General features: G+C 39.1%; 1 protein-coding gene across 7 annotated transcripts in view; it reads right to left on the reverse strand.

Annotated features, from left to right (window-relative positions):
* Positions 1 to 22,132, reverse strand: part of Kiaa1328 (KIAA1328 ortholog) — a 262,267-nt gene that overhangs the window by 90,750 nt on the left and 149,385 nt on the right. For 5 of the 7 annotated variants that reach the window (XM_050134871.1, XM_050134870.1, XM_050134869.1 and 2 more), the window contains 2 exons: positions 11,511 to 12,187; positions 2,756 to 2,863 (listed from right to left, as the gene is read on the reverse strand). In XM_050134871.1, coding sequence (XP_049990828.1) covers positions 2,756 to 2,863; positions 11,511 to 12,187 — 785 coding nt within the window. The remainder of the gene's footprint in view (positions 1 to 2,755; positions 2,864 to 11,510; positions 12,188 to 22,132) is intronic. The other 2 variants (XM_050134867.1, XM_050134866.1) reach the window with 1 other exon arrangement.

Consider the following 22,132-nt stretch of genomic DNA (forward strand, 5'->3'; position numbering starts at 1 on the left):
AGCCACAGGAACACGACCCCCAGGAGGAAGAAAGGGAGACCAGGTGTTCTTTTGGGGGAATCACTTAAGTACCCTGGGGAGTGGTCCTGACCCCACTGGCCTGCTGGGATTTGAAGTCCAGACCAGGCCTGGGGGCTGGAATAGATGCAAGGGACTGGGACCTACCTCCCAACCTAACAAAGGCTTCCCAGTGGGGAGTCAAAAAGTCTAGCACTTCCCTTTGAGGCAGGACCAAGACCCTCCCCATTATATCTACGCTGAGCAAAGTATCCCTCCAAAGAGAATGGGTCCCAAAAAGCCAGTACAAGCAGTAAGGATAAATTCTGGTCTCATTGCCAGTGGCCCTACAGTCTGCAACTGTCATACAACTGGAGGACATACTCTTGAATGGGATAGGAATCCTGGCTCTTTTTCTCTGTTTCCTTGCTACCATGAGGTAAACAACGTTGTTCTTCCAAGTGTTCTCTACCATGATACTCTGCCTCACCACAGACTCAGAAACAATAGGCTAACTCATCACAGACTGAAATCTCTCAAATAAAAATGATCTTTTCATCTTTTGAGTTTTTTTTTAAATGCATTTGTTATAGCAATGAAAACCTGACTAAGAGCAGCCTAGCTCATAAAATGGTCACATCCAATTTTCCCAGCAAGTCATACAATTTATCCTTAGGAGAACTTACTACCTATGAGAAAAAAAAGACTTATGGGCAGAAACAGAAGTCCTCATGGCTCTAACCTAACCATAGGGAACCCAGGAGTTGACAAACTTTGCTGACACACACCAAAACTTTTCATAGTTCTTTACCTCTTTTGCTTAGAAATAGCAGTGGCTTACTAGACATCTGTGGACAAAACAAACTTGAACTTGTTAGAAAAAGAATAAAGTACCAGGAACAGAAGCAGCTTCAAATCCTACTACAAAACATCTCCAGAGTTATGAGAAATATGACACATATAGAACAAGAATGGGCGAATATTTTTTAAAGGCACATTTGAAGAACAGTGGTTCTTTGACATTAAAAATTACAGCAATAATAAAATTGAACACAAACACTGAAAGATAAAATTCAGCAAGATTCTTATGGGCTAGAGGGAAAGATAAAGACGAATAGTAAAAATAGGAGAGGAGGAAAAAGAAGCAAGGAAAGATGCTCTAAGAAATTCATCACCTGAATTTCAAGTTCCAGGAAGAGACCACACAAGAATAGACTCAATAGACTGCAAAAAGTACATTTCTTTGGACGGAAGCAAGTTTCCCAACTGTAGAAGCACACTGTTCACTTGGTACAAAAATAGGTGTTTAAAAAGCTAACTCATGTACAGTAGCACTAATGTTACAATAATTCACAGAAAGACAAGGTCAAGATACTTTTCATAGAGAATGAATAACAAAAAGATCAGTGTTCAAACTGCATCGATTTTAAAATGGCAGTAAATGTAGCACAGGTTAATACAGAAATATTGAAGCACACAGTAGCTACACAATAAATATTTGCTGACTAAACTAACACAGTTTTACACAGTATTAAATGATTTCAGAAAAGGGCCAGGAAATAAAATTCTGCATAAGCATAATCTTTATTACTCAATATAGAATACAATAATTAGGAATAAAATGGCTTAAAGATTGTTTCTGAGAAGTAGGATTGTGAATGATTTTTATTCTTTTAAAACTTTAAAAAATTTCACAATGAGAATGTATTTATGCAGTTTTATGTGATCAAAAATAGTAATAAAAACCAAGCAAGTAGCTCACAACCATGACCTGTATGTCTCAGTAGAGGTAGGAGGATCAAGGCCAATCTTGGTCAGATAATGAGTTCAAGACCAGCCTGAGCCAGTTGAGACTGTGCCTCAAAAATACCATAATTATCAACTGTTAAAAAAATATCTTAATTAAGGGAGCCATTTTAGGGTTGGCAAGAACCTTGACTCTAGAGGGATTCCCAGGGGTCCTGAGAAATGTCCCCAACTAGGTCCTTGGGAAGCTGAGGGGAGAGAACCTGAAATGGCCCGATCCTATAGCAATACTGATGAATATCTTGCATATCACCATAGAACCTTCATCTGGCGATGGATGGAGATAGAGACAGAGACCCACACTGGAGCACCGGACTGAGCTCCCAAGGTCCCAATGAGGAGCAGAAGGAGGGAAAATATGAGCAAAGAAGTCAAGACCTCGAGGGGTGCACCCACCCACGGAGACGGTAGGGCTGAGCTCACCAAGGCCAGCTGGACTGGGACTGAAAAAGCATGGGATAAAACTGGACTCTCTGAACATGGCGGACAATGAGGGCTGCTGAGAAGCCAAGGACAATGGCACTGAGTTTTGATCCTACTGCACGTACCTGCTTTGTGGGAACCTAGGCTGTTTGGATGCTCACCTTACTAGACCTGGATGGAGGGGGGAGGATCTTGGACTTTCCACAGGGCAGGGAACTATCACTGCTCTTTGGACTGGAGAGGGAGGGGGAAGGGAGTGGGGCATGGGGAGTGGGGAGAGGGGGAGGGAAAAGGGAGGCGGGGAGGAGGCGGAAATTTTTAATAATAAAAAAAAAAACCAGCGTACTTAAGGACTGAGGAGATGGCTCAGTGAATAAAAGTACTTGCTGAGTGTGAATGAAAAAAAAAGAAAAGAAAAAGAAAACAAGCTAATGATCAAGATAAAAGTAAAAACAATTTTCGGATTATCAAACACATTCTAAATATGTATATCCTTAGTATTTTCAACATCCCCCACCCTCAGGTTTACCTTGGTCCAGAGTCACTACCATTCAGATCGAGATCAAGTTCTTGGGGTTTAGTAAACTCTTTCTCAGCAACCAGTTCTCGAGACTTAAATAGAGCTTGAGTCCTTAACCTGTAAAAATAAATTTAAGAATGTCTAACCCCAAAGCACCTGACAGACTCAACACACACACACACACACACACCCTAAATACACATTAAGTAGGCCCATCACTTTACAAGACTTAGATTTTCCATATAGAAGCATGTGGGAAGACTGAGCTGGTGAGAACATGATTTTAAAACTCAAGACTGTAAATGAGTGTTTTGCCCATTGTGTTAGTTACTTTGCTCTTAGTTACTTTTCCAGTCGCTGTGATAAAATGTTAGACCAAAAAATCTAAGGGAGAAAAAGTTTATTTGGTTCCCAGTTTGATGATGTAGTCCATCACAATGGGGAGGACCTGAAAGTAAGAGGTTGAGGCAGCTGGTCACACTGCATTTGTGGTTAGGAGGCAGGAGATAAATGCTAGACTTCAGCTAGACTTCCCCTTTTCATGTAATCTAGGATCTGAGCTCAAACAACCACATATACCCACAGTTAGAGTGAGGTCTTCCTACCTTAACCAACCTAACCAGGATAGGCCTTTACAGGCAAGCCTGGAGGCTTGTTTTATGTGATTCTCAATCCTGTCAACTTAAAAATCAACATTACTACCACAATTTTCATTACTGTTACAAAATACACAAGTAAATAAATTAATGGGGGAAAGATTTATTGGACTCATGGTTTGTATTTCTGTTTCTATTTCTGTGGGTCTGCGGTGAGGCAGAAGAGCATAGCAGAAGAAAGCTGCTCACCTCTTGTCAGCCTGGAAGCAGAGAGGGACGGGAAATACCCATCAAAGACACACATTGGACAGGCCTGTCTTGTAGATTTTACCAAGTCATAATAATGCCGGAAATTGTGAATTATCAATAGCTTTAACAGAAAAGATCAACTCATTGATGGGTTAATGGATTATTTCATTGGCTCAATTATTTGATTAGACCAGAGCCCTTATGAGCTAATCATATCCCTTAAGCTCCATCTCTGAACACTGGACTTTATGACTGAGCCTACACCATGTGGGCCTTTTGAGGAAACACTTTAAATAGAAGCCATTTAAGTCATCATGGTCTAAATAAAGACTTTTGTAATTCTCAAGTATTATTGATCTGTAAAACATAAACTTAGGAGGTACCCAACTTCTCGTGGTGACACTTCAAAGAGCTGGGAGATCAGTGACAATATATTTTCTTTAGGACACAGACAAAAATAGAACTAGGTGTCCTGGTTAATTTCATTTGTCAACTTGACATAAGCTAGAGTCATTTGTGAAAAGGGAACCTCTACTGAGAATGGCCCCAACTAGATTGGCCTGTGGGCACTTTCTTGATTAATGATTGATATGAAAAGGTTCAGTTCCCTTCAGTGCTGATGGTCCTTGGTGCTGTAAGAAGGCTGAGCAAACCACAGGGAGAAAATGAGTTCCTCCATAGCTTCTGCCTTGGTTCCTTCCTTAATTCTTATCCTGACTTCCCTCAGTGATGGACTATTACCTGGAAATAAACCCTTTCCTCTCCAACTCGCTTTTTTTTCCACAGTGTTTTTATCACAATAGAAAACCTAAGACAGAATGCATGGCATCTACTGAGATTAAGACCATACTCACATGTACTGAGAAGGGAAGGCTGTTGAAAATATCTGTACGAACCCTTTCTAGAATTTAAAGATCAATCACTGATAACAAACATGTGGTGCTTAATATGCATCCCTTCAGCTTTTTGGAAAATGAGTTCTGATTACATGTACAAGTATATTCTTTAACTATGAAAAAAAATCGAGGAGGAGGTAGTGCACACCTTTAGTACCAGCATGTGTTAGGCATAGGCAAGTGTTCGAGGCCAGCCTGATCTACAAGACAAATTCCATGACAGCCATAACTGTTACACAGAGAAATCCTATATTGAAAAAACCAAAGCAACCAAACAAACAGAACAAGAAAACAAACAAAAGCTATTAAATAAAACTATGAAATGTTTTGTAAAAGAACCATGAACATGGTATTTTCACCATCACAAGACATTCTTTCAGTTGTACTATACATGGTGATAAACAAAGAATTTACAGTATTATTATTTTGTAGTGATACGCAAATGAACACAAGTGTCAAATGCTAAAATCAGGTAATTATGAGAAAAGAGTAAGAAAAACTGTAATAATAGCAGTCAGTAGCAATCACTTATGGAATATTACATACATATATTGATCCTCATGAATACCCCAGAGGCAATAACTTTATTATATGTATTTACAGAGGAAAGAGGGGCAGGTCTAGGCACAAAATTTACCCAAGGTGGAACGCTTTTAAGTGGTAAAGGTGGTACAGTTCTCCTAGCTAGTTATACAGTATATACAGTATAAAAGAGAAAGACAAAGACAATATTTATGAATAGCTTTGAGTTTATTCACTACAAATGCATTCTTACTCCCAAAGGAGTTTATGGTGGTTCTGGGCACTGCCATCAATTGTATTCTGGATAAATCTTGAACTAGTTTAGAAAGGACTCACAAAGGAAGGCTTTCTGAAAGCACTGACTATGTATGTAATCTCAAGGTGGCAGAACCAATTATAAATCAGAATTAAGTAAGTGTTAACTGAAGGGACAAAACCAACTCTATTTTGAACTAGGCCCCAAGGTGGCTGTCAGCAGAATGCGAAGTTCTCTAGTCGGGAGTCCAGCTGCTGAAGGTGCTGTCAGCAGAGCGGGAAGTTCCCTAGACTGGAGCCCAGCTGCTCAAGATTGATATCAGCAGAGTGGAAAATCCCCTGGACTGGAGCCAATCAGAGAGTCACCAGTACCCCTTATGCCCAAAACAATAGATTTGTGGGGGTTTTTTCCCCTTATAAACCCTGCCTAGGAAGAGTGGCGTGTGGGATACCTCCTCTGGCTCCCACTGCATTGGTGTGCAAGAAGAGGTCCAAATCACGATTTGCATAATTAAATTGCTTTTGCATTTTGATGAGTCTGTCTCTATTGGTCTTTTTGGGGTCCCAGCGACTTGGGTACTACATTAATGTTTTCCCAAATTCACTTAAATGGGAAAGTCTCATCTCTGAGACTTTAAAGTAGTTCTCTGAACTACTTTAACTACTTTAATTATATGCTACTCATTTAGTATTCAATTATAGATTGTATTTCTATACATTTCCTAAATATCCTAAGCACCATAAATAATGCCATGTACATAGCCAGTATTAATTTATTGCTAATTGAAGTGAGTTACCTGACCACTTAAATTACAAATTCAGTAAAGATATATAATTGTTCATATTATATATAAATTAGTATATGAGACTGCATAACACACTGAAAGAGGCCAGGTTTTAGTCATCTAGGTATACCTTCCACATAGTTTTGGGCAGAAATAACAAAAACTTTGCTAAAACAATGAAAATCGAGCTGAGTTATAGACTACAGTAGATAAAATATATTATGATTCTCCTTTGTATATATCCTAAAACCTAAAGAGCTAGGGACAAAGAAACTAGACCTAAAATTAGGTAAGGCATAGATAATTGGAAAAGGAAAGCAAACATTTAAACCAGAGGAGAAAGCATAGCTTGAGAAAGAGCTATGAGTGGTGTATGGAAAGAGGTGCACTAAGACAAATTTTCAAAAAAAGCATTTCTTGGGAAACTGAGCAAATGGGTAGACAGGTGTTGAAATAGGAGCGGCGACGGGGCTGCGTCCCCAACACCCCGGCCGCTTGGCTAGCTCATGCCCGAAATAACAACACACAAACTGTATTCATTTAAGAACTGCTTGGCCCATGAACTCTAGCCCTTACAGGCCAATTCTCGCACCTGGACTAGCCCATTTCTAATGATGTGTGTAAGCACCCCAAGGTGCGCTTACCGGGAAGATTCTAGCCTATGTCCATCCTGGTGTCTCTGCTCCAGAGCAGAGCTGTCGAGTCTCTGGGAGCAGAGCAGAGTCTGACCTCACTTCCTCTTCCGCCCAGCATCCTATTCTGTTTTCTCCTCCCATCTATGCTTTAATCTATGAGGGCCAGCCAAGCAGTTTCTTTATTGCTCAGCCAATGAAATCAACAGATTGATATGACACTCCCACATCAACTGCAAGTCATAGCAAGTTTTGCAAACTAGAAGGATTGGCAGCATCTAATCTGAAACTAATTTTTTAACCAGGTTTTAAAATACAGAGTGGTAAAATAAAGGCACTGTTAGGAGGGTTCATTTGCCACAGAAATTTTTGGTTTACATCACTATTGGGCAGACTTTCAGATAACTCCTAAGTGATAAAATTGCCTGACTCTAAAATGCAGGACAGAGAGTAGGCCAACTTTCAGTTTAGAAATGAGAATTGTGACAATGACTAAACCCAAGCCCAGCTGACCATGATAGATCGGATGATTTCCATGGCAGAAGAGCAGGAGGAGAGAACCTCCTCTAGTTAAAAGTGTCTGCAGGCAGGTGTGATGAAAACTAATCTTAGCACTTGGGAGGAGGCAGGAGAAAACACATGTTTGGTTAGCTTGGGCCACAGAGGCAGAATCTGTCTCAGAAAGCTTCTATTTCAGTATCTTAAGTTTATCTGGGAACCTCATTAGAAGCTTCTAACTTCTTGACCTGGGGGAATTTTATTTTATGATCAGAGCTACAAACAACACATGAAATGGCAGAATTGTGATGGCCAAGACTCACAGAACCACAAAGACCTTTAAGAGATGCCTAAGGCACCAGAAACCAGCATGATCAGGTCTGAAGATGGACAGTACTGTGACTGGGCACTGTTTCATGATTTGTACATATTTACAAGTCCTGATCAACAAGACTGAAAACACCCTAGTGTAAAACACTGAGGACTTTCAAAGACTGCAATTAGCAACTACACAGAGTAATACTCATCCATGCAAGGGAACTGACTAAATCACATGATAATTTGAGGACAATAATTCTGAATACAGGAAATAAAGTCAGTGAAGAGTTCAGGAATAGAATATAGAAATAAAGGCCCCCATCCAGGAAAATGGAAATATAAAATTGTAAGCCCAAACACATTTTGGAAGAAAAAAATATATAAAGGTGGCAGCTGCTGTTAGCCTTTAGAAAAAACACTTTCTGCCTTAACAGCAGACATCCTGGCATCCACTGTGTACAGAGGAAAACTTTTAACAATTGTCTCCTGCCTCCCAGCTCCCTAGCTAGGCAGGTACTGCAGACAAAGCTTAGCTTCTAACTATTGCCTCTATGGGATCCTCTGCTTGTATTTCCTTAATTTTTAACTGTCCCCTATGTGACTCTACTCTCTGCCTTACATTCTTTCAGGGACAGTGAAAAGCAGCTGTGTCAGCCACAGGCTTTTGCAAACATCATAAGTTAACATCCTATTGTCCTATAACCAAAAGTTGTAAAACTTAAAATGTTGTGACTTTAAGCTTGACCTCAAGGTTGCAAAAGTTCTTTGACCCACACCTGGTGCTTGATTTTACTATAAGAGAAGCTCCAAAACGAATACTCACTGCCAAAATTTCAGAAGCTGATCTCTGGCTGTTGTCACAGCTATAGCTGATAAGCTTTGTGTGCCCCATAGTGTTTTTTTTTCTTCTTTTTCTGTAATAAAGCTTGATTCTGGTTTAATAGACTTTGGTGGTCTATCTCCCCATCACTGCATAAACCTTGGACCCAATAGTTAGGTTAAAAAGAAAATTAGGATAGAGAGAATGAGAGGAAGTGCAAACTATTTCTGTAGAATTTTCCAGAAGACAGAAATTTTTAGAGTTTAAGAAATGAAAGGTGAGAAGCCATCTTTTGAGTTGTTAATCAGGGCTGTCTAAAAGACTCCAAAAACAGAGTCCACTGCTGTTGCCCTTGATTGACCCCTAGAGGCACAAGTTAAGTTCCTAATAGGGCCCAGAGGCCCTTCAGCTGGCGTTGACCTGAATGCCCCTTCCCTGATAAATTTCCAGCAAGCTTCAAAAGCGAAGAGACAACCAACAGTACCGTTCAGTTATGAAGCCTATGAGCCTCCCTGGCTGACTTTAAAGCAAACAATGACAGAAAGGTGGGCAATTAGTAGGCTGGGTCCCAAGGAAGGATGCACTTTTCAATGACTTTGGTTTTGTCTGTACACGTAGAATACTGGTGGCCTAGAAACTTCAAAAGCATGGAAGGGGGTCAGCTATATAGTCAAAGAAGTAGAAAGCTTTTAAACAGTAAACCTACTCTATTGTTCTACTCTAATCAACCCCAGTGGCACATGGGTGGCCTCACTTGCCCTGTTCCTACCAGCAAAGGCTGAGTAGAAGCCAGACTTTCATTTTCTCTGGGCTTTCATGAGGCAGTCAAGCCCTCTGCCTCACCAATGTTAGAGAAGGGATACTACAGAAGAATATCTAAGCAACACCCAGTGACTAAGGCTACAAACTAAATACCCAGAACAAAGCTGAAAACCAGTCATCACATCAAGAATAAAAAAAAATGGTAGAAATACTTAATGATTTTGTGGGTGCCTAGTCTGTTTGGATGCTCACCTTGCTAGTCCTGAATGGGGGGGGGGCGACCTTGGACTTCCCACAGAACGGGGAATCCTGACTGCTCTTTGGACTGGAGAGGGAGGGCAAGGGGGAGGGGGAGGGGGGCAGTGGGAGGGAAATGGGAGGAGGGGAGGAGGTGGAAATTTTTAATTAAATAATAAAGATAAAGAAAGAAATAAAAAAGAAATACTTAATGAGAATAAAGAGAAAGCATTACAAAAATGCCTCAAAGAATACTTCTGAATATCCTTGAAGAAAACTGAAAGACAGAAAATCTATAAAAAGAAACAGAAGACATAAGTAAAAACCAAACAGAAACTGTACTTTGGAAACATGCTCACCTGAGATAAGTAAAAGAATATCATCAGTACAATGGAAAGAAAACAAACCTCACTAGATTAATGTCGATGATCAACTAAGAGGGCAGAGAGGAGAGCCGGACACTCGACCGCAGCACAAGAGAAACAACACAGTGCAAACAGAAGCAGCAGTAGCTCCCAGGATCAGATCCCAGGGACCTTAGCAACAACAACAACAACAATCTAGATTTATGTCTATGAAATCTGAGAGAAGAACATGGGTGGGCTCAAAATGTGCTATCAGAAAATGCTTATCAATTCTGTAAATGCAGCAATCTTTTTTTTTTTTTTGGTTTTTCGAGACAGAGTTTCTCTGTAGCTTTGGAGCCTGTCCTGGAACTAGCTCTTGTAGACCAGGCTGGTCTCGAACTCACAAAGATCCACTTGCCTCTGCCTCCCATGTGCTGGGATTAAAGGCATGCGCCACCACTGCCCGGCTTGCAGCAATCTTTGTAGTGACAAACAGCTCTGTCTTTTTATTGTGGTGGTGATATCAATAAAATGGCAGCAGATAATCATATATACTGTACTGATGATAACTCACCAGTTTAGTTATGTAACATGTAGTCATTGGAGAAGCTCATATGGAATATCTCTGTAATATTTTTAAAATGACTCATGAACCTATAATTGCTTCAAAATAAAGTAACTATGAATATGTGTAAAAATATCATTAAAAATATACACACAAATTTTCCTCAAAAGTCCTATTTCTTCGGTCTTTTTGTAAGCTAGAATTATAAAAAGATGAGTGCATCTAATAAGAATCTATAGATGGAGATGGCAACAAGGCAGGAGACAGAAGCTTTTTCCTTGGAAAATCTGTAATTCATTGGTTTTCAAAGAATATAAATGACACATTTTAGGATTTTAAATAAACACTCTGATTTACTATAGTAAATAAATAATGTTCTTAAATTAAACAATAAACTTTATGAATCTGAGTAAAAAAAACCACACTGAATAGTAGGTAACATCAAAATAGCAATCCAGCTTTTGAAACCATATTCTAAGGAGATAATTATTAAGGGAAGAAAATGGGGGTGAGTATATATCTCAATGGTAGAACACTAGCATAGCATGAACAAGGTCCTGGGATTGAGCCCCAGCTCCAATAAAAATAAATAATAAAAAGGAAGATACAGAGCAAATATGACCAACACATATACACTTGTATAAATGTCCTTACCACATTACCACACGCTATAAAACATTTTCTATGATGGCAGAAAGACATGATGACAACAAATCACACTGCTTTACAACCTGATTGTACACTCTGAAATAATAGGACTTAACTTAGAGATTAACTTTCTATAGTGACAAAGCAGATAGCTTTGAAGTCTGAGAAAAGTCACCACTGAAACTTCAGAGATAGTTCAGTGGGTAAAGAACTTGCTGTACAAGGAAGAGGACTTGAGTTCACATCCCTAGAGAGGCATCATTGTGTATGCTTGTAACCCTAGCACTGGGGGTGGTTAGGCAGGTGGAGCCCAGAATTCAGTGGCTATCCAGCCTAGCAGAAATGGTGAGCTTCTGATTGAGTAGAGACTCTGTCTAAAGGAAGTAAAGTAGAGATGAAGACACCTGAAGTCCTCGTCTGGCCTCCACATGTGTCCTTAAAGGCACAAGCACCATGTACATACTTGTATGCATACAGTCTGTATAAAACAGCAATTTACTTGTAGTCATAGTTGGTGTGCACTCCAACAAGCCAAGATACTGAAGAACTTCTGTGAACTGAGGTTCATAAAAACCAAGTGTTTGAAACTATTCTCCAACCTACATACAGTGCAGAAAGAAGAGGTAGGACTCACCAATTGTAATCTAGTCGGGACTGGTGCAGCTGTTGCTGTTTGAGGAGAAGCTTTGTCTCTTGTTGAGCCAGAAGATGCTGAAGGCGTTCCTTTTCAATTTCTAGTTCCATTTTCTGAAGCATCAACTGTTGCCTTCGGTCTTCTGAGAGTTGCTTTTTTACATCAGCTTCACTGGGTTGCAATGTCACTCTACCATGCATGAGAGATGCCCAGGAAAGCCCACAATGACATGATTCCATATGTGTCTTACAATACTGAGGGGCCATGTTTGCAGGCTGATAGTTCTCATGAACATAGTCTTCACTTTCAGAGCATTTATGACCACAGTACTGACTTAATGGAGTACGTGAAAGGTGTGGATATTCCTTTATCTTCAAGTCTTCTGAAGGTAGGACTTTCTCTATTGGGGCTGCATCTACTTGTTTCCTCCCTAGAGATTCAAAATTACCTGTTCTGGTTTCTGATGACACCCTCTCTAAACCCTCTTTGTGATGATGAAGTGTTACTGGTTTAAACGGATTATTCCTCAGTGCTGCAAGGGATTCGGAAACTGAGTCCTGGTTTGCTGTCTTAGGCCTTGCCTTGCTCTGACAGTAGGTTTGTGGTTTGGCTACACTCAGGTAGGAACCATCCAGGTCCATCAGTGAAGACTGTTGAGCACTTTTCTTGTTGGTTATCTAAAAAGAAACATGGAAAAAACAACTTCTGGTTTTTCTTTTTCAGTGATATATGTTCACTAAAAAAAAACTTGTAGTTCTTTTTCTTAAATATTACAGTATCTACATTGCTAATATTCCACAAAGATATATCAATTTCAAACAACCTTTATTTCAGCAAATCTATAGGAGGAAAAGAAAGATCCAGCATTATTCCATGTTGCTTTTGCATCTTTGGTGGTTTTAGGAGTTGCAAGTACTTAAGGTTACATAAAATCAACTTTAAGATGTCAACACATTAAACATTAATATCTAAAAATGTCTATTTTTGAATATTGAGCCAAGAAATCCATGCAGTAACCTTAAATATTCTTTGATTAGCCATTATACAGAACAAGATTTGGTGTAAAACATTTCACATTATTCTGAATAGCTACTGTTAGATGAATTTTTATAAATATCTTTAGAGAATACAGATAAAACCAATTAATTTCAACATACATAATTCTAATAAAAAGCAATTATTTAAATATTTTTCATTTCAGCTACAAACATAAGTGATTTTTCAATTAAACCATTCAAGTGATTACAGTCTAACAGAACTCAGGCAGAGAGGGAGCAGTTGTAAATTTAAGCTGCCAGGTGAAGAGCAAGATTTCCCAACATTTTAGCTGTAAACCTGTTCTAGTGGGAGAGTGAAACTTCATCTATATCAATTACTCTCAAACTTGAGTGGGCATGAGAACTGAAGGGCTTGTTTCAGCCACAGAGTTTCTGACTCTGTCCAGAGCAGTCAGCTCCCCTGCATCTTTAGGAGGGTTTCAGGTGATGCTGAGCGAGCACTAGTTAAGCTCTTAACATCTTTGATTTACTATAAGTAAGTGGGTTTTCCTCTCAGTGCCTTTTAGAAACATGGTATATCCAATTTCTAGCCTGCCCAGATTAAAATAGTTTAGGTTCAAGCAAATGCTGAGTGTAGCAAAGATAAGCCGCTTGTTTGTAAAGTTGGATACTTGGGATCAACAAAACATTAATAAAATTAATGCAGAAGAATCTTAATAAATGAAATTGATAGGGAAGAGTATAATTCTGAAAATGAATCCAACAAAGTCTAGATTCTTGCAAGGACAGATAATCTTCTATAGACAAAACTTAGATATTAGGTATAACATAAGAGAGTCACCAAGTCCCAATTACTTAAGTACAAAGATGGGTTCTTCAAATGGTATCATTCCTAGCTGTGTAGATTCCTTTTGGGAAGCTAGAGTATAAGTTTTAGCACAAAGGCTGAAAGGCACAGATCATCTACCTCTGGAGAAAACACAGTCGCCAACACAGACTCCAATGAAAGATGAGCCAAGAAAAGGCTAAGCAAATGAGAAAGAGGTTTGAAATATTCTTTATGGCATCCACTCACACCTTCCTCTTCCCTTTGGCTTTCACTTACAAAATCTTTCATTTACATAAACTCCTCTACTTCCTTGCCATTTCCTATCTGGATTCAAGAAAGTCCAGAAATCCATTAATAGTACTAAATAGTACTATTAAACAAACAAGCAAAAGAATCTTAAATCATGTTGTCTAGATTTTATTGTGTCTTGAGCAGCTGCTTTGTTACAAGTTACTCAAGGCTGGCTACAAATACTGAGACAGAATAACTTGGCATCTTGTTCATAAATAATCGTCATCTGTCTTAACATCATAAAGCATAGGCTTATTCATGCTTATTAAAAAATACCACCTTTAAGCTTATTGGACAGACCAAATCAATGAAAGCAACAGCCTCAAATCTGAACATAGGAGAACCACCTGAGCCCACACCATGGCGCACCAACTTGGCACGTGTCGTTGGCCACTGCTTAGAAGATTGCCAGATGACACACTTCCAACTGTGCCTTGACTTGGTTTAGCCTGATCCCTACCGTCACTGACATCACCAACTTCAAAGTTGTCAAGTTCCCTCAGCCGAGCACCTACCTACCTGAAATGGCTCTCTGATTGGTTACCAATGCTGCATTTACTACCTGTTAGCTTCTATATACTCATTTTTAACTTTGGCACTTATATGTAATTGATTGAAGTGTGATGTATCATTCTAGTGCCAGATATTATCAGAATGGAATGGAATATTGCCATAGTTATGACTTCAGAGGAATGTATAAGTACTTGGTGAAGGTGACTCTATTAACACTCAATATATTCTGACATTGTAGAAGGGCACAAAGGTATCCATATGTTAATGACACAGATAGCTAATAACATACCCACTAAAGTATTTTTTTTTTACTTTTCCTGGACAATTATCTGCACACTGAGCTTATTTGCTCAAGGTTGTTGAGAGAAATATCCCTCTCACAATAAACTAATATATCACAATTACTACATTCATTTCTTATTGTCACTATAGTGAATTACTACAAATGTGGCAGTGTACAACAACACAAATGTCTTCTCCAAAGATTGTGGAGGTCAGAAATTAAAAATCTATCTCATGGGGCTCAGATCCAGATTTTGGCAGGTTTCCTTTGGGAAACCCTGAAGACAGAATCTATTTCCCTTTTGTTTCTTTAAAGCATCTAGTGACCATATACATATATTCCTTGGTTTGCCGTCTCTCCTCCATCTTCAAAGTGCATCACTCCAGCTTCAGCTTCCAACACCAGAGTGTCCTGTGCTCTGACTTCTTTCTTACTCCTTTTGGTCTATAGGGGATACCTATCCAGGTAATCCGGGATGATTTCTTCACCTTCAAAGCCTTAGTTTAATCACATATGCAAAGTCCTTTTGTTCATAAAGACCGCTTAACCATATAAGTTGATATTTATGGTTTGCAGGATTTAGGGCATTGGTGTGTGTGTGTGTGTGTGTGTGTGTGTGTGTGTGTGTGTGTGTGGTATGCATATCTTTTTAAATGACCTAATTCATGAACAGTTTAGATAGTTATCTAGACAGAATGAATGAATTCTGAGATCTTTGGCAGCAGAAATAAACATCTCCCCAATTTACAAGAGGTGAAAAATGATGGATATTCAACAACTTCTGACAGAAAGGGCTATGTATATATCTGTGTATGGAACATTTGTGCTTACACATACTATATTCTCAATAAGCATGCTTTGACTGCATGCTTTGTTATTGGAAAATTCAAGTCGAGTTATGGGCTAGCTATGAAAAAAAAATAGAATCCTAGGACTTGATGGGAAAAGAAGAACCACAAAGCCAGCCAGGGCTCTGTAGCAGGTTCCAGCCCAACCTGGCCTCCAGAGACTCCTCAAATCATATGTTACCAAGAGAAAGTGAGAAAAGACACAGAAAACAAACTTCCTAAATACAAACTTTCTAAATATAAAATTCAGCTACTTTATTAGCAGAGTTGAAGATATCTATTGCCTTGGGGACCCATGCAAATAACAATAGACCTGAATGAAACAGATGTGTTTTTCTTTCTAGAGCTGCTCCATCAACAAACACACATAACACTTAACAAAGGCTTAAACTAACAAAAAGTTCTGAATTGTTTCTGTATTACATATTTCAGTGCATGTACATGCATGCACACAGTTGTGCACCAGCACAAAGCTACCATGATGCTCACAGAGAGATCAGAGGACAACTTGTGGGAGTTTGTCCTTTCCTTCAACCACCCAGGTCCTGAGGATCAAACCAAGGTTGTCAGGCTCAGTGCCAGCACCTTACCCTATGGATCATCTCTCTAGCCTGCATAAGGGTTTAATAGGAAATTTTCACATTAACATATAACACAAACTTAGAAATATTATTTTTTAAATAGAGGCAAAATTTCTAGTAAAATGCATAGCTTAAGGGTATGGTTTAATAAAATTTCACAATTGTTTACATGGGTGTAACTATCTTCCTGGTCAAGTTACAGAACATCTCTATCACCCAGAAGCTTCCTTGTATGCTTTCTGGTCAACACCATTGCTCTATGCTCATCAGTTATACCTTTATTGATCTACACGTACAGTAAATGAACATTCATTTTTTCATCGCTACATGGTATTTTGTTGTATTACTAAAGCACAAGTTATTTTTCTCTTGTCAATGGGGGGACAGCCATTCAGAACTTTTATAGAGCTGCTATTGTTCATACATAAGTGTTTTAAAAATATTTTTATTTTTCTGAAATTTAAATATAATTACATCATTTCTTTCTCATTCCTTCCCATTTCTTTCTTCACACACAAACCTGCCTAGCTCATTTAATGTTATCTATATGTATGTGATTTTAGGCTGACCACTTGGCATTGAATAACCATTTAGGGGCTCTTCCCTGAGGAAGAATGTTTTTCCCACTCTCAGCATTTCGTAGTATTTTATCTAGCGCTTGGGGACCCATCTTATTTTTTTTTCCTTCCATGTTAACATGTCTTTTGGTAACATCTTTGTTCAAGATTTGTTTAGAGCCAAGTTGGTGAGATTCCTCTGACATTTCTAGGAGACGGAATCTCACAGAAAACTTCTGTTCTCTGGCTCTTGGAAATAAGTGTTGTATTGTAGATGTATCCATGTGTTTTCTGTGTTTTGATAGGTTGTGGTTTTCTTTTTTTTGTTTTTTGTTTTTTAGAGACATGGTTTCTCTGTGGTTTTGGAGCCTGTCCTGGAACTGGCTCTGTAGACCAGGCTGGTCTCGAACTCACAGAGATCCACCTGCCTCTGCCTCCCGAGTGCTGGGATTAAAGGCGTGTGCCACCATCGCCCGGCTAGGTTGTGGTTTTCTTTAATAGTTTCTGTCTGTAATTTTTTTCTGTAATTGAATAGTAGTCCACAGTATATATTTACCACATGAAGGACACCGGGTTATTCCCATTTCCTGGTTACTGTGAGCGTGTGGTGTATTCCCAAGAAGCAGACTAGCCGGGTCATATGGTAGATTTATTCTCAGCTTTATAAGGGCTCTCCACAGAGAATCCAGATTGACACAGCAGTTTCCTCACGACCCCTTCAGTGTTTGTCTTCAGTCATTTAGCTGATCTTTGCCATTTGGACTGGGGTAAGATGAAATCGTCGTTTTTTTTTTTTTTTTGAGGTGTTTCTTTGTCATTATTTCTTCTTTTGATAGCAATCTTTTCAGGTTCCTGGGATATGTTTTGAATTGGTTGGGGCTTTTGTTTTGTTTTTAATCTCTGTTTTTGGAGTTCTTTATATATTCTGAATATTAATTCTCTGTCAGACATATAGTTGGCAAAGATTTTCTCCCATCCTATGAACTCCTTCTTTAAGTGATATTTTAGCTGTGCAGAACTTTTTAGTTTTATGGGGTCTTCTCAAGTATTGGCCAATGGGGTCCTATTCAGCAAACCCTTTCTTACATCTGTGTCATTAAGATACCACCTATATCTTCCCTAGCAGTTTCAGTGTCTACAGTTTCGCATTTAGGTCTTTGATCCATTTGGAGTTAGTATCGTGCAAGGTGATAGATACCGGTCTAATTTCACTCTTCTGCATATGGACATTTGGTTTTCCCAGCACTGTAGGAAAACGTTTTCTTTTCTGTGGCTTACAATTTTGTCATCATTGTTAAATATTAGATGGCTGTAGTAATTCATACTCATGTTAGGATCTTCACTGTTGTTTCACTGGTCTACATCTGTCTTTTTGAGATTATGAATGATAATCCCACCAGCATCCCCCCTCAGGACTCTTTTGGCCATTTAGAATATTTTTTGATTCCATATGAACTTGGATTTTTTCCAATTTCTTTTTTTATATTTATTTATTTATTTATTTATTTATTTATTTATTTATTATGTATACAATATTCTGTCTGTGTGTATGCCTGAAGGCCAGAAGAGGGCATTAGACCCCATTACAGATGGTTGTGAGCCACCATGTGGTTGCTGGGAATTGAACTCAGGACCTTTGGAAGAGCAGGCAATGCTCTTAACCTCTGAGCCATTTCTCCAGCCCGATTTTTTCCAATTTCTATGAAGAAAAACGTGAGGAATTTGATGGACTTGCACTGAATCTGTTAAAGACTTTTGGTAGAACGGTTATTTCCACAATATCAATGTCACCAATCCACAAGCATGGGGTGGTTTTCCACTTTTCTAGTCTTTTATCTCTTTCTTTAGAAACTTAAAGTTTTCATTGCAGAGATCTTTCATCCCTTTAGTGAGGCTTAGTCCTAGGTATTTTATTTTCTCTATTAATATCTCTATGGTGGTGTAGGAGGGCCTTCTTTCTATGTGTTGCTTTCATTGGTCAAATAAAGAAACTGCCTAGGCCTTTTGGTAGGGCAGAACTTAGGCGGGGGAGACAGGACTGGATGCTTGGAGGAAGAAGGCAGTGTGGCAGACACCATGGCTCTCCTCTTTGAGACAGACACTGGTTAGACTCATGCCGGTAAGCCACAGTCAAGTGGCGATACACATTAATGGAGATGGGTTAAAAGAATATGTAAGAGTTAGCCAATAAGAGGCTAGAACTAATGGGCCAGGCAGCAATTTAATTAATACAGATTTCCGTGTGGTTTATTTTGGGTGTACACTAGCCAGGTGGGACGGAACAAGGAGCCCATACCTCAATACAACACTATGGGTTATTGTGAATGTCCATGATATCTTTTTCTTCAAGCTCATTGTTGGTGCATAAAAAGTTATTGATTTGTTCAGAGTTGATTCTGTATCCTGCCACATTGCTGAAATTGCAGGTAATTTCTAGGTTTTTTGTAAAACTTTTGGGATTTCTTATGTTTGACCTCTTTCCTACTTGTAGCCCTTTAACTTCCTTTCTTTGCCTTATTGCTCTGGTTAGTGCTTTGAGCACCGTATTGAAAATGAAGAGTGATATTGGGACAGCCCAACTTACTCCTGACTTCAATGGGATTGCTTCATCTATTTCTCCATATGAGGTTACACTGGCTTCCACATGCAGGTTTCTCACAAATAGTTTTTATTATGTTGAGATACATTTCTTTTAATTGTAGTCTAAGTTTTTTTTTTTTAATTTTGAGCTTTGGAGCCTGTCCTGGGACTAGTTCTTGTAGACCAGGATGGCCTTGAACTCACAGAGATTCACCTGTCTCTGCCTCCCGAGTGCTGGGATTAAAGGTATGTGCCACCATTGTACAGCGTATTCTAAGACTTTTATCATGAAAATACATTGGATTTTGTCAAAGGCTTTTACTGTATCACTTGAGATAATCATGTGATATCTGTATTTAAGTTCACTTTTATTTATTTATTAAAGATTACTGCCTCCTCCCCGCCACCGCCTCCCATTTCCCACCCCCACCCACAATCAAGTCCCCCACCCACCACAACCCAAAGAGCAATCAGGGTTCCCTGCCCTGTGGGAAGTCCAAGGACCACCCACCTCCATCCAGGTCTAGTAAGGTGAGCATCCAAACTGCCTAGGCTCCCACAAAGCCAGTACGTGCAGTAGGATCAAAAACCCATTGCCATTGTTCTTGAGTTCTCAGTAATTCTCATTATCCACTATGTTCAGCGAGTCCGGTTTTATCCCATGCTTTTTCAGACCCAGGCCAGCTGTTCCCTATAGAACATCCCCATTGTCTCAGTGTGTGGGTGCACCTCTTGCGGTCCTGAGTTCCTTGCTCGTGCTCTCTCTCCTTCTGCTCCTGATTTGGACCTTGAGATTTCAGTCCAGTGCTCCAATGTGGGTCTCTGTCTCTGTCTCCTTTATAGCCTGATGAAGGTTAATATTCAGGAGGATGCCTATGTTTTTCTTTGGGTTCACCTTCTTATTTAGCTTCTCTAGGATCATGAATTATAGGCTCAATGCTTTTGTGGTTTATTACATTGATTTCCAGATGTTGAAGCATCCCTGTATTTGAGGAAAGTTTTCTTCTACTGTGGCTCTCAGTACTCTGTCCTGTATACTTATTGTTTTAACTACAATATACCATGGGGCTATTCTTTTTGAGTCTTGTCTATTTGATGTTCTGTGTGCTGCTTATATTTTTAAGAGTGTGTCCTTCTTAGTCTGGGGAAGTTTTGTTCTATGACTTGCTGAATATCTGGTCTATACCGCTGACCTGGGATTCTTTTCTTTCATCTATTCCTTTAATTCAAAGGTTTGACATGTTTCATGGTATTTCACATTTCTTACACCTTTTTCCTGTATTTTCTTTAATTTTTCATATTCTTTGCTTATTTCATCTAGATCCTCCACTTTATCTTTGGATAATCCGTTGATATTCACTGATAACCCATTCTGTTTTATTCATGCTACTTGTCAAGCTTTTGAGTTTTTTCACTAGGTTATTGGTTTTTTTTTTTTTTAAAATTACATCTCCATTTCAGCTTGAGTCCTCTTCAATGCTTCTATTTCCGCATTGAATTCCATTTTCAAAGCCTGGTCTTTCTTCACCATTCCCATCAGCCTTACATTTATGCTTTATTGAATATTATTCAGATGCTTACTCTCTTTATAGTCTCATTAAGTTCACTGAGATATTTGTGTGTGCTATCTTTAAACCTCCTTGAATTCTTTTAAACAAGTTTACAATTGTTCTTTTAAATGTCCTAGAATTCATCTCAGTAATTGTCACTGGAGAACATGTCTACAGAACTGGTGGGTTTGGAGTGGGGTGAGGAATATTGTCTTGATCTCTCATATTCTTTGTATTGTTACAACAAGATTGCAGCATTTGGACCTCCTTTGTTGGTCCTGTGTCTGATATGGAGACAGCAGGTTAGGGCTCATGTGAAGGCTGGGTCAGGCCTGAAGACAGGGCATGCTTTAGAAGGAATCAAGTCAGGTGCAGGGAAGGGGTTTGCCTGGCCTTCAGTATGAAGGTTCTGACCCAAAACTGTTGTTTTGGGGGAGATCTGAGGATGGGAAGGTTTGTGGAGGAGAGGTTTGGAAGAACTTCCCTGATGAAGAATGTGCATGACCTTTATTAGAAACTAACACGGTCATTTTATTTTATATCCCATCACAAAGTACAAAATCCTCAGTTGTTCCACATTCTCACTAATACTTGGTCATATACTTTTTCTAGTCATTCTATCATGTAGAAAAGTCTCACCATATTTTAAATTTTATGTTTCTATCATGTGAAATGGCACTAAACAAGTTTTTATTATCAGCTGACCCATCTAGATAATTCTTACAGGCATGCATGCACAGAGACAAACCCAAACTAGATAGTCCTTCATAGGCAGGTCAGGCGGCTTGTCTCCCAGCTGACTCCAGATCCTGTTAAGTTGATGACCAATATAGTAACTTCCTTCCTCTTTTATTTTTGTTTTTTTTTTTTTCAAGACAGGGTTTGTTTGATCCGCCTGTCTTTGCCTTCCAAGTGCTGGAATTAAAAATGTGCGCCACCACCACCTGGCAATGATAATTATTTCTAATGAGAAAACTTGGCTGTAAGTGATCATGTTCAGTGACCACTGAATAGTCACATACTCCCCAAACATCTGTCACTTAGGGTGTTATGAAACTTTTTTTGGTGTGTGTGTGTGTGTGTGTGTGTGTGTGTGCATGTACACACTGATGCACATGCATGCAACTGGTTTCTGAACCAGTAGTGGTAGGCAAACACACTGCTAACGATCTATATCCTTAACCCCCCCCCCCACATAATTCTTAACTCAGAACCTAGAATATACTATGTTAGCTGTCTTATATACATAACTCTTAATATTATCTTAGTGTCAGCCCTACAGCTCTACAAGACAGCTGTTTACTTTTGGAGACAGGGTTTCTCTATGTAGTAATAGCTGTCCTGGAGATTGTTATGTAGACCAGGCTGGCCTCAAACTCACAGAAATCCTGTCTCTGCCTCCCAAGTGCTGGGAAAGCTATTTTAATTAGCACTTTATGGATAAGAAAATGAGGTTTGATTAAACAATGTAATTTATCAAGTTCACGTCAACATTTCATATGAGACATGCCCTAGCTACCACACACTTTTGTTTTTACAACAGATATTTTAAGATTAATTTTCTTTTATTTATATGGATATTTTGCCTGTAT

The sequence above is a fragment of the Alexandromys fortis genome, unplaced genomic scaffold, assembly GCF_014885135.2.
Source record: "Alexandromys fortis isolate MF-2015 unplaced genomic scaffold, M_Fortis_MF-2015_v1.1 scaffold_25, whole genome shotgun sequence".
Lineage (NCBI taxonomy): Eukaryota > Metazoa > Chordata > Mammalia > Rodentia > Cricetidae > Alexandromys > Alexandromys fortis.